The following is a 13,487-nucleotide window of genomic DNA, read 5'->3' as shown; positions in this document are numbered from 1 at the left end:
GGGGGCGAGGCCGCCGGGGACAAGGCAGGACCGGACAGCCCACAGGGCGGAGGGCTGGGGCAGGGGAAGTGGCTGGAGGGAGGCAGCCGAGGCTGCCCCCAGCGTGCCCTCCTTCCTCACGGGCCAGGCTGATCCAGCACACCAAGGACCTCATGGAGTCGGAGGAGAAGCTGTGTGTCAAGGTGCTGCGGACCCTGCAGCAGATGCTGCTCAAGAAGACCAAGTACGGGGACCGGGTGAGTACCCGGGGGAGCTGGACACCCTGGGAGCCCAGCCGGCAGGCCCGGGGTTTCGGGGCCAGCGTGGGTGGGCCAGTGGTCCAGGGGTGAAACGCGCCACTGCGGGGCCTTGCTCCTCCCCCCTCAGGGCAATCAGCTGCGCAAGATGCTGCTACAAAACTACCTCCAGAACCGGAAGTCCAGCTCGAGGGGGGACCTTCCAGACCCCATGGGCACTGGTCAGTACCGCCTCCCCGCCGCAGTGCCTCTGCGTGGCCCACGTGCCCAGGCCCTGGGCCCTCCCTTCTGTTCCCCTGCCCCCCCAGCTCCCCTCACATGGGTTCCCCAACTCCAGGCCTGGACCAAGACTGGTCAGCAATTGCGGCCACCCAGTGCCGGCTGGACAAGGAGGGGGCCACCAAGCTGGTATGTGACCTGATCACCAGCACCAAGAATGAGAAGATCTTCCAGGAGAGCATTGGCCTGGCCATCCGCCTGCTGGACGGTGGCAACACTGAGATCCAGGTGTGGAGTGGTGGGGGGGTGCTGGGGGCTCACCTCCTGGGCAGGGTGGTGCCTCCTGCTCAGCACAGTGCGACACGTTGCTGAGGCTGCCGGGCTTGGCTGCAGGGCTAGGTGCTGGTGGCCTGCACTAGTCTGGCTATGCGGGGGCGGCTCCACCTCCCATAACTGCCCCCGTGTCCCCTGGCCTCTTCCTACCCACGTTGACCGTCCCCCTCAAGCCAGGCCTGAGCCTGACTCCCCACCACGCTGCTCACGTCAAGTCCATCATTCCTGCCTCTCGGTCTCTGCTCAGGCTTCCTTCCCTCCTCTTCCACGCTCTCCTCGGCCTCTGGTGCCCAACCAAAGGACTGCCTCCTCTGAAAAGTCCCCTATGATTGCCTTATCCCCATTCATTCCTTCCTTCATGGCTTTTTTTTTTTTTTTAAGATTTATTTTTTTGAGAGAGAGAGAGGCGGGAAAGGGCAGAGGGAGAAAGAGAGAGAGTCTTAAGCAGACTCCGTGCTGGGTGCAGAGCCTGGTGCAAGGCTTGATCTCACGACCCTGAGATCATGACCCGAGGCAGAACCAAGAATCAGACGCTTCACCGACTGAGCCACCCAGGTGCCCCTCATGCATTGTTTTAATAAGTCTGCGCTCAGTGCCTCCCGAATGCCTAGGCACTAAGGATTTAGCCGTGAACAGAAAAGACAAAATCCATATATCCTATGAATTGGTCCTGTATCCTAGTGGGGACAACAGCCAATGACTATAATCTCTCCATGGCCTGGAGAGCATGTTGGACAGTGCTAATGGAGGCGAGGGGCATGGGGGTGCTGGGGCAGGGATGGGGTAGGCCCCTGAAGAGGGACCAGTGCAGCGAGGGCCCAGAGGTAAGCCTGTGGACAAGAGGGGCGGGCTGCACCGGCAGTGCCAAGAGAGGTGGCAGGCCATCAGGTGGCCTCGTGGGCGCTGGGCGGCGGGGCCGCTGCAGGGTGTCAGGCAGAGGAGGGACAAGGCTTAGACTTCCGAGGGGCAGCTCTGCTGCTGTGTGGGCAGATGCAGATGGTGTGAGGAAGCTTGTGCAGGCCCCCAGCATCGCAGCGATGGCAGTTACCAAGCCTTCCCCGCTGCCTCTGATAGCCTTGACCGCCCCTGCACCAGCTGCAGTCCCAGGGCACACCTAGGGACCTGTCTGCGGCCCAGCCTTGTCCCAGCAGCATGGAGAGAGCGCTCCAGGGACTCACCAAGGGCTGCTTAGCACCAGGCCCAGGGCTGAGGCTGTCCCCCATGTCACCGTACCCCCCAGAAATCCTTCTACAACCTGATGACAAGTGACAAGAAGTCAGAGCGCTTCTTCAAAGTGTTGCACGACCGCATGAAGCGGGCCCAGCAGGAGACCAAGTCCACGGTGGCCGTCAACATGAATGACCTGGGCAGCCAGCCGCGTGAGGACCGGGAGGCGGCAGACCCCACCACCAAAGGTCAGAGGTCACAGCAGTACAGGATGGGGGTGCTGGGCCCGGGTCAGAGGGTGCAGGGTGAGGGTCCAGTCCCTTCCAGCAGCCCCAGCCTCACCAGGCCCCCCCCCCCGCAGGCCGCGTAGCTTCCTTCTCGATGCCAGGCTCCCCATCCCGCTATTCGCTGGGCCCCAGCCTGCGCCGGGGCCACGAGGTGGGCGAGCGCGTACAGAGCAACGAGATGGGCACGTCCGTGCTCATCATGCAGCCCATCCTGCGCTTTCTGCAGCTGCTGTGTGAGAATCACAACCGGGACCTGCAGGTGAGTGCCTGCCCCTGCCCCGCCACCCGGTCAGCACGTGGACCGCCTGCCCTCTGCCCGTGGGCCACTGCTCTGCAGGTGGTGGCAGAGGGCACGGTCCCCCAGGGCCGGCCTCTCCTCCCCTGCGAGAGCTGTGCCATGCCCACCCTCCTGTGCCCTGCAGAACTTCCTGCGCTCTCAGAACAACAAGACCAACTACAACCTGGTGTGCGAGACGCTCCAGTTTCTGGACATCATGTGCGGCAGCACCACCGGCGGCCTGGGGCTGCTGGGCCTTTACATCAACGAGGACAACGTGGGCCTGGTCATCCAGACCCTGGAGACCCTCACTGAGTACTGCCAGGGCCCCTGCCACGAGAACCAGGTGAGCTGTCGCGGCGGCGCCAGCAGCCGACAGGGCGTGTGGCCACGCCGGTGCAGGGGGCAGGCTGGGCAGGGGAGAGACGGAGGCCTCCGGAGCAGCCAGAGTGCTGAGGGGCCTGGGCCCCGTGTCCCCCCTCTGCCTCCTGCCAGACTTGCATCGTGACGCACGAGTCCAATGGCATAGACATCATCACGGCGCTGATTCTCAATGACATCAGTCCCCTGTGCAAGTACCGTATGGATCTGGTGCTGCAGCTCAAGGTGGGGCCCGTGGCAGCCCACGTGAGTGTGCATGCGATGGGTGTGCACATACCCATGCGACATGTGTGCTGAGTGTGCATACTGGGGTGTGGTGATGGGTTTAATACACACATACAAATGAGTGTGTGAGCAAACGGACTGCATGTACACTCCGGGAGCAAACGAGTTCTGGGTTTACCTGAGGGCCGTGTGTGTGTGTGTGTGTGTGTGTGTGTGTGTGTGTGTGTCTGCTCTCTGGGGGATTGTGTGCACCTGCCGCGGGGTGGGGGTGAAGGCAGCGGGGGTGGGGGTGGTGGCTGGCTTTGCAGGACGCTTCTCAGCAAGTCCTGGGGGACAGCGGGGAATGGGAAGGCCGTGGCGCATCGTCCGGGCTGGGAGAGGCTACTGTGGAGTAGACAGAGGAAGGGGTTGTTGGGGGGCATGGTGGGGGCCCTCAGACTGTGGCCTGTCCCCCTTTCCCCACCTCTCCGCAGGACAATGCCTCCAAGCTGCTCTTGGCTCTGATGGAGAGCCGGCACGACAGTGAAAACGCGGAGCGAATCCTCATCAGCCTGCGGCCCCAGGAGCTGGTGAGGCTGGGCCAGGGGTCAGGTGGGAAGGCGTGAGTCGGTGGGGTGCAGGGGGCGGGGATTCCCTACGCCCCAGGAAGACGGCGTTCAGACAGGCACTGCCCCGCCAGGTGGACGTCATCAAGAAGGCCTACCTGCAGGAGGAGGAGCGTGAGAACTCGGAGGTGAGCCCACGGGAAGTGGGCCACAACATCTACATCCTGGCGCTGCAGGTACCAGCCCCGCCCCGTGGCCCCGCCCCCGGCGGTCCTGCCCCCCCCCGTGGCCCCGCCCCGTGACCCCGCACCGCCCTCTCACGCAGCTCTCCAGGCACAACAAGCAGCTGCAGCACCTGCTGAAGCCGGTGAAGCGCATCCAAGAGGAGGAGGCCGAGGGCATCTCTTCCATGGTGGGGGCCCGGGGACTAGGCTGGATGTGGAGCGGGGCTTAGATGCAGGGGCGGGGCTGGGCGAGAGACTGGATGGGCTGGTATCTGGGGGTGGGGCTAGGGATTGAGGGCGGGGAAGCGGGCAGAGCGGAGATCCGAGGGCCGGTGGGACTCGGGATGAGGCCGGGGGGGCGGGGCAGGAGCTCTGGGCGGAGCGGGACCGGGGGCGGGGCCTGAACCTGAGTAAAGAGCTCGAACTGGGGGCTGGGGGCTGGGGGGTCGGGGGCGGGGCTCAGGGCGGGAAGAGCCAGACTGGTGGCCTGGGTGAAACCTAGACGTGTAAATGGGAGTGAAGCTCTGGGGCGGGTCTGGAAGCCTGGAGCCGGACAGCAGAGGGTGGTGACTGTCCTCTGGGATTGTCTGGACATGGCTCTCCCACTATCCCCTCTCAGTTTGGGGCTGCATCCTAGTTGGGCCGGGCTGGGTCTGGTCTGTTTGGGGAACCCTCGAGCAGGTAGGGCTGGGTGGCAGGTCTAGCAGTGGGGAATTGCGGGGCCTGACCTCAGCGGCCCCTCTACCCCCAGCTCAGCCTCAACAACAAGCAGCTGTCCCAGATGCTCAAGTCCTCAGCGCCTGCCCAGGAGGAGGAGGAGGACCCCCTGGCCTACTACGAGAACCACACGTCCCAGATAGAGGTGGGGCCGGAGGGCAGTAGGGGTGCCGTGAGTGAGGGCCGTTACCCTGGTCCTTGGTGGTGGTGGCCTAGGTGTGACCCTGTGCCTGTGTGCGCCCAGATCGTGCGGCAGGACCGCAGCATGGAGCAGATCGTGTTCCCGGTGCCTGGCATCTGCCAGTTCCTGACAGAGGAGACCAAGCACCGGCTCTTTACCACCACAGAGCAGGATGAGCAGGGCAGCAAAGTGAGCGACTTCTTCGACCAGTCCTCCTTCCTGCACAACGAAATGGAATGGCAGCGCAAGCTCCGCAGTGAGGACCCCAGCGGGGCGGGAGGGCGAGGCCAGGCCTGGAGCTGCTCGGTGATGCCCCTTGGGGACGCCCCTTACCTGCTGGTAGTTGCCTCACCCACCCCACCCCTAGGAGGGCTCCAGTGACGTTTTCTGAAGTGGAGCCTGGAGCTTGTGCCGGCGCTGGGGGCCCGTGCGGGGTGGGTGGACAATGTGAACGAGAGGCCCCACTCACACCAGCCTGCCATCACCCTCCTCCCCCAGGCATGCCACTGATCTACTGGTTCTCCCGCCGCATGACCCTGTGGGGCAGTATTTCCTTCAACCTGGCAGTTTTTATCAACATCATCATTGCCTTCTTCTATCCCTACATGGAGGGCGCATCCACAGGTGGGGACACAAGACTGGCAGACTGAGGCCCTGGAGCCCACCATGCCCCCTCCCTGGGTTTGGGCAGAGCCTTGGGGCCAGCCAGGCTCTTCGGGGACCAGATGCAGAATGGGGAAAAGCACCCCTGCGCTGCTCTTGGGCTCTGCACCTCATCCTGGGGAGACACAGATGTGGTCCCGTGGGATAGACAATGTCCTTGACTTCTGGAGACAGTGCATGTCTCTCGCTCTGCCTCTCTCTGTCTCTCTCTCTCTCTCTCACACAAACATGAGCCAGAGGTCAGATATGGTAGCAGCAGCTGAATAGGGCCTCCTGCCTTAAGCCTAGACAGCAGGTGTGATGGTGCAGGAGGGGCCCTAATACCAGGTGACTGAGAACTTTATAGGGAAGGTTTCCAGGAGGGGGTGGCTTCTTGGGGTGTGTAGGGGCTGGGGCTGTGGTGGGCTTCGCTGACCAGTGCTCACCCCTGTACCCTGGCCCCCAGGCGTGCTGGGCTCCCCACTCATCTCCCTGCTCTTCTGGATCCTCATCTGCTTCTCCATTGCGGCCCTGTTCACCAAGCGCTACAGCATCCGCCCCCTCATTGTGGCACTCATCCTGCGCTCCATCTACTACCTGGGCATTGGGCCCACACTCAACATCCTGGGCGCCCTCAACGTGAGTGCCGGAGGGAGCCCCCATGCCACCCCTGCGCTTGTGGCGCGGTAGGACCTCACACTGGCCGGCCACCTCCCAGCAGCCACTGCTCTGCCCTATCCCCCTTGTCCTTGTGATGGGGCAAAGCTTGTTAAAGACCAGCGCTCAGGGCTGTTCTGTGCCTCCTCTGTCTCCCTAGACACCCTGGGGCAACTGGCATTCAGAGCCAGCCAGCCAGGAGGCACTTGGGGGCACCAGCTTCGGGGCTGCTGTGTACGCGGTAGTGGGGCATTGCCCAGAGGCACTGTCCACACTGTAGACGTCAAGGATTTGTATGTTATGACAGTTCCTGACAGCTGGAAATAAAATGTATCTGGAGCAAGGGGGAGGGGGGCAGTCACCTTTCCCTAACTTACCAAGTCACCGTAAAGGCTAAGGTTGGTCTGTCCCACTCCATCCTCCTTTACCTGTATCTCACTTTCTTCCTGGAGCCAGGGACCCCAGGGGCTTTTCCCCGTTCTATCCCAGGAGCTCAGATACATTTCTGGAAGCATGTTCATTAATGCCGAGCCTGCCAGGCTGAGCAGGACCGGCTCAGATCCGCTCCACAGAAGGGCTGACCTCTGAGCTGGGCACTGGGCAGGCAAAGCAGCAGGGAGTGGAGATCCGGGGCGGGTGATGGGACCCTGATCCCCATGCCCTGTACTTGCCCCCAGCTGACCAACAAGATCGTCTTTGTGGTGAGCTTCGTGGGCAACCGAGGCACCTTCATCCGGGGCTATAAGGCCATGGTCATGGACATGGAGTTCCTCTACCATGTGGGCTACATCCTGACTAGTGTCCTGGGTCTCTTTGTCCATGAGCTCTTCTACAGCATTCTGGTGAGCGTGGTGGGGGCTGGGGCTGGGGCTGGCAGGGGTGTGGGGGCGACTGGGGCTCCCCTCAGGCTGCTAGTGGTTCCCAGCACCAGTCTCTGTCCAGTCCTCTGGCTGCTGGGCTTGGAGGGATGGATTTCCAGAGTCCTCCTCTACCTGACCTCAGCCTGACCTTCGGGGCCCTGCTAGCCACTCCTGACCCCCATCTGGCCCATCTCCCCTGGAACCAGACTACCTGGGTTTGTGTCCCAGCTCGGACACTACTAGCTCTGTAATTTTGGGCAAGTTTTCTTGACTGCCCCATGCCTCCATTTCTGTATCTATGAAACAAGGATAATTAACAGCACCTGCCTTCTAGAATAATTGTGAGATTGACATGAGCTTAATACACAAAAATCATGTAGAATGCATCCTGGCAGGTAGCAAGCACACTTTAAGAGTTGGTCATCTTTCTCCCCCCGCATGTGTGGATTTGCCTGCCCGTTCACCCTTACACCTTCTCCTGGGCCACACTCCCTTCCCTTGGCCTTAGAACTCCGCTTCCTCTGAGCAGCCTCCCCGACAGGCCCACTAGGCTGGTTCCATGTGCCTAACACAGACCCTTCTGGAGGAGCTTGTGGGAAACCACTGGGAGCGGGGCAGCCCTAGGATCCAGTGGTACCTGCGGTCCCTCATGGCCCCGTCCCTCCCCTGCAGCTCTTTGACCTCATCTACCGTGAGGAGACGCTGTTCAACGTCATCAAGAGCGTGACTCGCAACGGCCGCTCCATCCTGCTGACCGCCCTGCTGGCCCTCATCTTAGTCTACCTCTTCTCCATCGTTGGCTTCCTCTTCCTCAAGGATGACTTCATCCTTGAGGTCGACCGGCTGCCCGGCAATCACTCTGGAGGTCTGGCGTCCCCTCTCCTTGGCTGAGGGGGTGCTGAACAGATGACCTGTGTCCGGACCAGGCCCTGGGAGTGCTCCCTGCCTCAGTTTCTCCTCTTGGGTTCCGGGGAGGTCCAGCTCACACCGATCTGCCTCCCTTTTCCCTGGCACAGACTGAGGGGGTGGGAGAGCCTTGGTCTTTGGCTCCCTAAGGAGCCTCTTGCTTGCAGACCCTGGCATTCATGTTAAACTCGGTATTTGCTGGGGCTGCCTGTGTGCTAGGCTCAGGGGTGCAGACCCCCCCGTCCTGTCCTTCCTGCACAGCCCAGTGGGGGCAAGGGCACGAAGACCCCTCACTTGTAGCCCGGCAGAGTCGGGAGCTCGCAGGATGGGGGAAGGCTTCGTGGGGGATGTGATGCTGGGGACACAACCAGGGGAATGATAAGGCCTGCCATGTCCTTATTCTGGTGACCTCCTCCGTGTCCTCTCTAGCCAGCCCCCTGGGGATGCCACATGGAGCTGCCACATTTGTGGGCACGTGCAGTGGGGACAAGCTGAATTGTGTCTCAGGGGTGTCGGTGCCTGAGGTCCTGGAAGGTGAGGGCAGTGTGTCTCGGGGGCCTGGGGGAGGGGGCGTGGAGGCAGGGGCCTGGCCTGGGTCTGAGCACACACTCTGCGTGTAGGGAACGAAGAACTGGAGAGCACGGAGCGGGCCTGTGACACTCTGCTGATGTGCATTGTCACTGTCATGAACCACGGGCTGCGCAACGGTGGTGGCGTGGGCGACATTCTCCGCAAGCCCTCCAAAGACGTGAGCATCGCCTGCCTCGCTCCCCGGCCCTGGCCGAGTCAGCCACTGTGAGGTCCCGCCTGGCAGAGCGGCTTGCCCGCCCCCCCCACCCAGTCTTCAGTGTCGCAAGCCCCCACTCTGCACCCCCTTCCCCTGCTCTCCCACAAGTCAACGCGCAGTCATGTGGTTGTTGAGTTTCCCACCACACTCCGCTCACACATCCCCACCAGCTCACCCTAAGTTGCTCTAAGGAAAGACTTTGGCAACCAAGCTTTGTCCAGGCTAGGGAAGGCGTGAGTCAGACGTTGGGCGGATCCCCGGCTACACCGGCTTCATCTGGGAGGCAGAGCCCTCGCCCACAGTAAGGGTGCGCAGGGTGCGGAAGCTGAGTCGGCTCCACGAGGAGGCCTCGGGATTTGACTCAGGCAGCCAGGCGTTCCCAGTAGTCGGTCTGTTCTCAGTCACATGGGGGCGAGGAGCCGCTTCCTGGCCAAAGTTTCTAGGATGTGTGAGGCCCGGCATCCCCAGGGCAGGGCAGAGGAGTGCAGAGCTGGCTGTGCCCCCAACCAAAAGTCGGGCAGAGACAAGCCTCCACCTGCAGCTTTAGTGCCCCACGCCAAACTCCTCCCACAGGGCTCAGGCCCAGCTGGTGTCCTGAGTCCGCTCTTTTCCTCACCCCCAGTCAGGGCCTGCCCTGCCGGGAGTGAGGCTGGGTCGGCTTTGCCGCCCTCAGGGCCCTAGGAGCCAGACGCCGTCCTTCCCCTGTGCTGAGGGCCAGGCCTCCTCAATCACGGCCCTGACCCCTGCCTGAGTCTGGCCTGCCTGGGTGAACTGGGCCCAGCCTCCCTGCCTCACCACCCCTGCCTCACCCCTGCAGGAGTCTCTCTTCCCAGCCCGTGTGGTCTACGACCTCCTGTTCTTCTTCATTGTCATCATCATCGTGCTGAACCTCATCTTTGGGGTGATCATCGACACCTTTGCCGACCTGCGCAGCGAGAAGCAGAAGAAGGAAGAGATTCTCAAGACCACATGCTTCATCTGCGGTGAGGCCACCATTCTTGGCCCTCAGGGGCCGAGGCGGGGCCGGGGCAGCTGCCATTTGGCCCTTCCCTGGTCCCCGTGGCCCCTGGGGCTGACGGCTCCGTGGCTGTTTGCTCATCCTACACTTGGGGAGAACAGGACTCTGCCTGAGCTTGGGGTAATAGAAGGGAGTGGGGAAGAGCCTCAGAACCATTCCTCCAAACCCTCTCGGTTTACAGGAGAGAGACCAAACTCTCGGTCTCCGTCCAGAGCTCTTCCCACTCCCGGTATGAGGTGCTAGTCCCCTCGCCACAGGCTAAGCAGCAGGCAGCACCTGCGGGACAAAACCCTTCTCAACGATTCCTGCTTCCCCCGGGCTCGGAAGGCCGGCTGCTGCCGCGGTCCCCAGCTGCCGGTCCCCAGCCTCCGTGGCGCAGGGCTGCAGCTCGGGCAGCCGGGGCCTCCACGGCCAAGGGGCGGGGCGCCTTAAATAGAACTGACCTAAATGGGCCAGGGTGGGCTGTCACACGTGTTCACCAGGCCCATCAGCCTGAGACCAGATGCCCCCACTGCACTGAGAGGCCGTGTCTGCTCGGCCAGGTGGCCCCACGGTGGCTCTGGGAGGCTGACGGTTTCGTCCTCACCCCCCGCACCCGCAGGTCTGGAGAGAGACAAGTTTGATAACAAGACAGTGTCCTTTGAGGAGCACATCAAGTTCGAACACAACATGTGGAACTACCTGTACTTCATTGTGCTGGTCCGTGTGAAAAACAAGACGGACTACACGGGGCCCGAGAGCTACGTGGCCCAGATGATCAAGGTGTGGCCCCAGGGAGGAGCGGCCGCGGCTGCTGGGGAGGGACAGCAGGGGACAGCTGGGGACACCCGTGGACACCTGTGGAAAGGGCGGCCTCACCGGAGCCCTGCCAGCTGCCCGAGCTGCGGAGGGGCCTCTGAGCTCTTCTGCGTGGGCTCTGTTGTCAGGAAAAGCCAAGGACGTGCGTGGTGTCCCCGGGGCCTGCGGGCGCACGACACTGAGGAATCGGGAGAGCAGGGCAGACGCTGCCCCTGGTGGCTGCTCAGTGGACCATTCGGAGGGAGCCTTGTCCAGCTCGGCAAGAGGAAGGGCAGCTTCCCAAAGCTTTGGATGGCCCAGGCTGAGAGGGGGCCTGGAAAAGCTTGCAACTGTCAGACTTAGGAGGAATCAGAGTTAATCTGTCCAATTTCTGTAGTGTGAAGGGAGTGAAGACAGTGAAGAGTAATAAAAAAAAAAGGTCTTGTAGTGTTTCGGGAAAAAGAAGCCCATCCGTTCCATCAAATGTAGTGCATCTTCAGATTACTGCACAACGGATAAATTGCAGGATAAAGGAAAGACCTATTTAGTGGGGGGGGGGGAGGGGGAGTTCTATTGGTTTCTTAAGTCTATAATTTGAACTGATCTTTGAGTACAGGTTTATCTGTTGGTCTGAGAACTCACAGCTTGTGACAAGGAGCTAGAAACCTGGTGGCCCCCTCCCGATCCCCCCCGCCCCCGTCCCGGGCAACGTGGCCTTGCCTCTCAGACACACATCAGCTCCCAGCCGTCCTCAGCAGAGCCTCCCCTCCCCCAGCGCGCCATGTGTCTGACTCGCATCTTCCTGGGGTGCGGGGTGTGTGGGGCGGGGCAGAAGGAAGGAAGGAAGGAGCTTCAGGGTCTGGTGCAGAGGCCCTCCACCTCTCGCAGGGTGTCAGGACAGTAAACAGATGGTGCTGGTATCAGTGAGACTTAAGGCCGTCTAACGGAAGTTAGCCTGTCCCAGGGCACTGGCCTCTTGACGCCCTGCCGAGGGTTCACTGCCCGCCCTCTCGCTCCAGGAGGACCCCAGTCGGTTCAGATTTTCCCTGACACATCCTTGGGGAGTAATCTGTCCAGGCTGTGACAGCAGGCTCCCCATCCTTTACTGCTTTTCTAAATGAGGCCTTCCTAGGCTGGGCCCCAGCTTGCTCATCCCGCCGGGGATCTTTTTCAGAACAAGAACCTGGATTGGTTCCCCCGGATGAGAGCCATGTCCCTAGTGAGCAACGAAGGGGAAGGGGAGCAGAATGAGATCCGGATTCTTCAGGACAAGCTCAACTCCACCATGAAGCTGGTGTCCCACCTCACTGCCCAGCTCAATGAGCTCAAGGAGCAGGTGTGTACCCAGGCCTATCCTGGCCTCACCCTTGGGGTCCCGTACTGGGCAGCTTCAGACCGTCACTAGAGGTCACAGCCCAGCCTGCCACAGGGGAGTGGGGGAGGGTGCTGGGGCCTTCATGCTCCTTCCTTTCCTTCTTGGGTCTGGGGTGGAAGACAGGTTCCGGAGACACTCTCCCCCTGCCATGGAAAGCTAGACAGAGGTTGGCAGCCCCTGTCTGTGAGCCCCCCGAAAGACAGGGCCAAGTGGACCCTTGGTAGAGGTGTGAGGGGTCCTCCCCCTCGCTCCCCCCCCCAGCAGCTGCTAGGGAGGCTGAGGGGTTCAGTGGTGTTAGGGGAGGTCAAGGCATCCTTCCACTTCTCAAGGCCCCCTGTTGCCCAGAGCATCCTCCTCTGCCATCTGGCAGTGGCCAAATGAGGTTAGGCAGCCCCTCTTTTAGGTGGGGTGGTTCCCCAGCTGCACCGCATCAGGGGTTTTTGTGACGCACTAATCGAGGACAAGGGTTTGGGGCTGACATCCTCAATGCACCCTGGGGGGCCTTGGCCTGCTGCCAGCGCTAAACAGCAGCTGGGCCCATGGGGCAGGGGGCCGGGGGCGGGCACCAGCCCCTCCCCAGTGCCCACGGAGGGAGGGTGCCGGGCGGCCTGACCGGACGTGTGGGCCCCCATTTAATCCTAGATGACAGAGCAGCGGAAACGCAGGCAACGCCTGGGCTTTGTCGATGTCCAGAACTGCATGAGCCGCTGAGGAGAGCCACTGGAGGCCCCAACAGGGGATGGTCACCACGGACAGCTGTGACTGGAAGGCTGCCCCTTCCCGTGGGTCAGGTGGCCCAGCCAGCCCGCCAGCCTCTCTAGGCCAGGGGCCCGCTTGGCCTCCAGCCCCCACTCTGCCGGACACCCCGGAGCCGTCCCAGGTTCTGGCCAGCGTGGCATGGGGACCCACAGAGCTGACAGTCCCGCCTAGAGCCGTTATCGAGGACTCAGAAAGTCACTGGGACTCAGCTTACCTTAATGCCTTAGAGGAGGAAACGTCATCTTGAAGGACAATTGCTTTGTCCTTCAGCAGTAGTACTGTCCACAGCAGTAACTGACATTCCTCTGTGTTCCTCCTTGCGGGTCGTTAGGAGTGGGGTCGCCTCTCTCTTCTAAGCACTACAATTTGGCCTCCGCCCGCGCCCGGGGAAGGTGCAGTAATGCTGTTGTTACTAGTGATTTTAGTGCTCTGTTACTTAACTTATTCAAGGGTGCCGTGCCCAGCCCTGGCCATGGCTGCACGGCGCCCCCTCCGCCGCCGGGCCTTGGATCTGCTGTGGACAGCACGGAGACCTCACTGTCCAGGCCACCCCTCTGGCTCGGCCCCAGGGAGACTGTGACCCGAGGACAAAGAGCCTTGCTCCTGGGACCTGCCCCTTCCTAGCAGGCCTGCTGACAACAGTCGCTGGCCCAGATGACAGGGCCCGGGTGTGTTCGAGTGGCTGGTTTTTGACTGCTTGTTTTATCTCTTGGTGTAACATTTTACAAATCCTTTGGCCTGAGAACTAATATGTTAATTGCCTTAAATAAATTAATAGAACTCTAGTCCGTGAGAAAGGAATGCTGTTTCCTATGCTCCCCAGGGGCTGTGGGGGTTCCTGTGGCACACGGATGGGGGACAGAATTCGAGCCCTTGCCCACCAGCCCGGCCTTGCTTCGGGCTCTTGGTAGATG

At 61.6% G+C, this 13,487-nt stretch overlaps 1 protein-coding gene across 3 annotated transcripts in view; it reads left to right on the top strand.

Moving 5' to 3' along the window:
• ITPR3 (inositol 1,4,5-trisphosphate receptor type 3) overlaps positions 1-13,358 on the top strand; it is a 66,237-nt gene extending 52,879 nt beyond the window's left edge. For all 3 annotated transcript variants that reach the window (XM_073884957.1, XM_025862530.2, XM_025862529.2), the window contains 22 exons: positions 128-236; positions 367-457; positions 574-743; positions 2,029-2,203; positions 2,317-2,501; positions 2,665-2,865; positions 3,015-3,125; positions 3,599-3,694; positions 3,805-3,906; positions 3,996-4,082; positions 4,646-4,756; positions 4,856-5,048; positions 5,291-5,416; positions 5,901-6,073; positions 6,769-6,933; positions 7,624-7,816; positions 8,287-8,391; positions 8,478-8,605; positions 9,462-9,627; positions 10,264-10,424; positions 11,614-11,775; positions 12,457-13,358. In XM_073884957.1, the coding sequence (XP_073741058.1) occupies positions 128-236; positions 367-457; positions 574-743; positions 2,029-2,203; positions 2,317-2,501; positions 2,665-2,865; positions 3,015-3,125; positions 3,599-3,694; positions 3,805-3,906; positions 3,996-4,082; positions 4,646-4,756; positions 4,856-5,048; positions 5,291-5,416; positions 5,901-6,073; positions 6,769-6,933; positions 7,624-7,816; positions 8,287-8,391; positions 8,478-8,605; positions 9,462-9,627; positions 10,264-10,424; positions 11,614-11,775; positions 12,457-12,525 (3,079 nt within the window). In that variant the 3' untranslated portion in view covers positions 12,526-13,358. The remainder of the gene's footprint in view (positions 1-127; positions 237-366; positions 458-573; positions 744-2,028; positions 2,204-2,316; positions 2,502-2,664; positions 2,866-3,014; positions 3,126-3,598; positions 3,695-3,804; positions 3,907-3,995; positions 4,083-4,645; positions 4,757-4,855; positions 5,049-5,290; positions 5,417-5,900; positions 6,074-6,768; positions 6,934-7,623; positions 7,817-8,286; positions 8,392-8,477; positions 8,606-9,461; positions 9,628-10,263; positions 10,425-11,613; positions 11,776-12,456) is intronic.
• Positions 13,359-13,487: the final 129 nt, after the last annotated feature.

This window comes from Callorhinus ursinus, unplaced genomic scaffold (assembly GCF_003265705.2).
Source record: "Callorhinus ursinus isolate GAN/ISIS: 27379988/994484 unplaced genomic scaffold, GSC_fseal_2.0 scaffold59, whole genome shotgun sequence".
NCBI lineage: Eukaryota > Metazoa > Chordata > Mammalia > Carnivora > Otariidae > Callorhinus > Callorhinus ursinus.
Note: the sequence above shows the minus strand (reverse complement) of the source record. Positions and strands in the feature narration are given on the sequence as shown.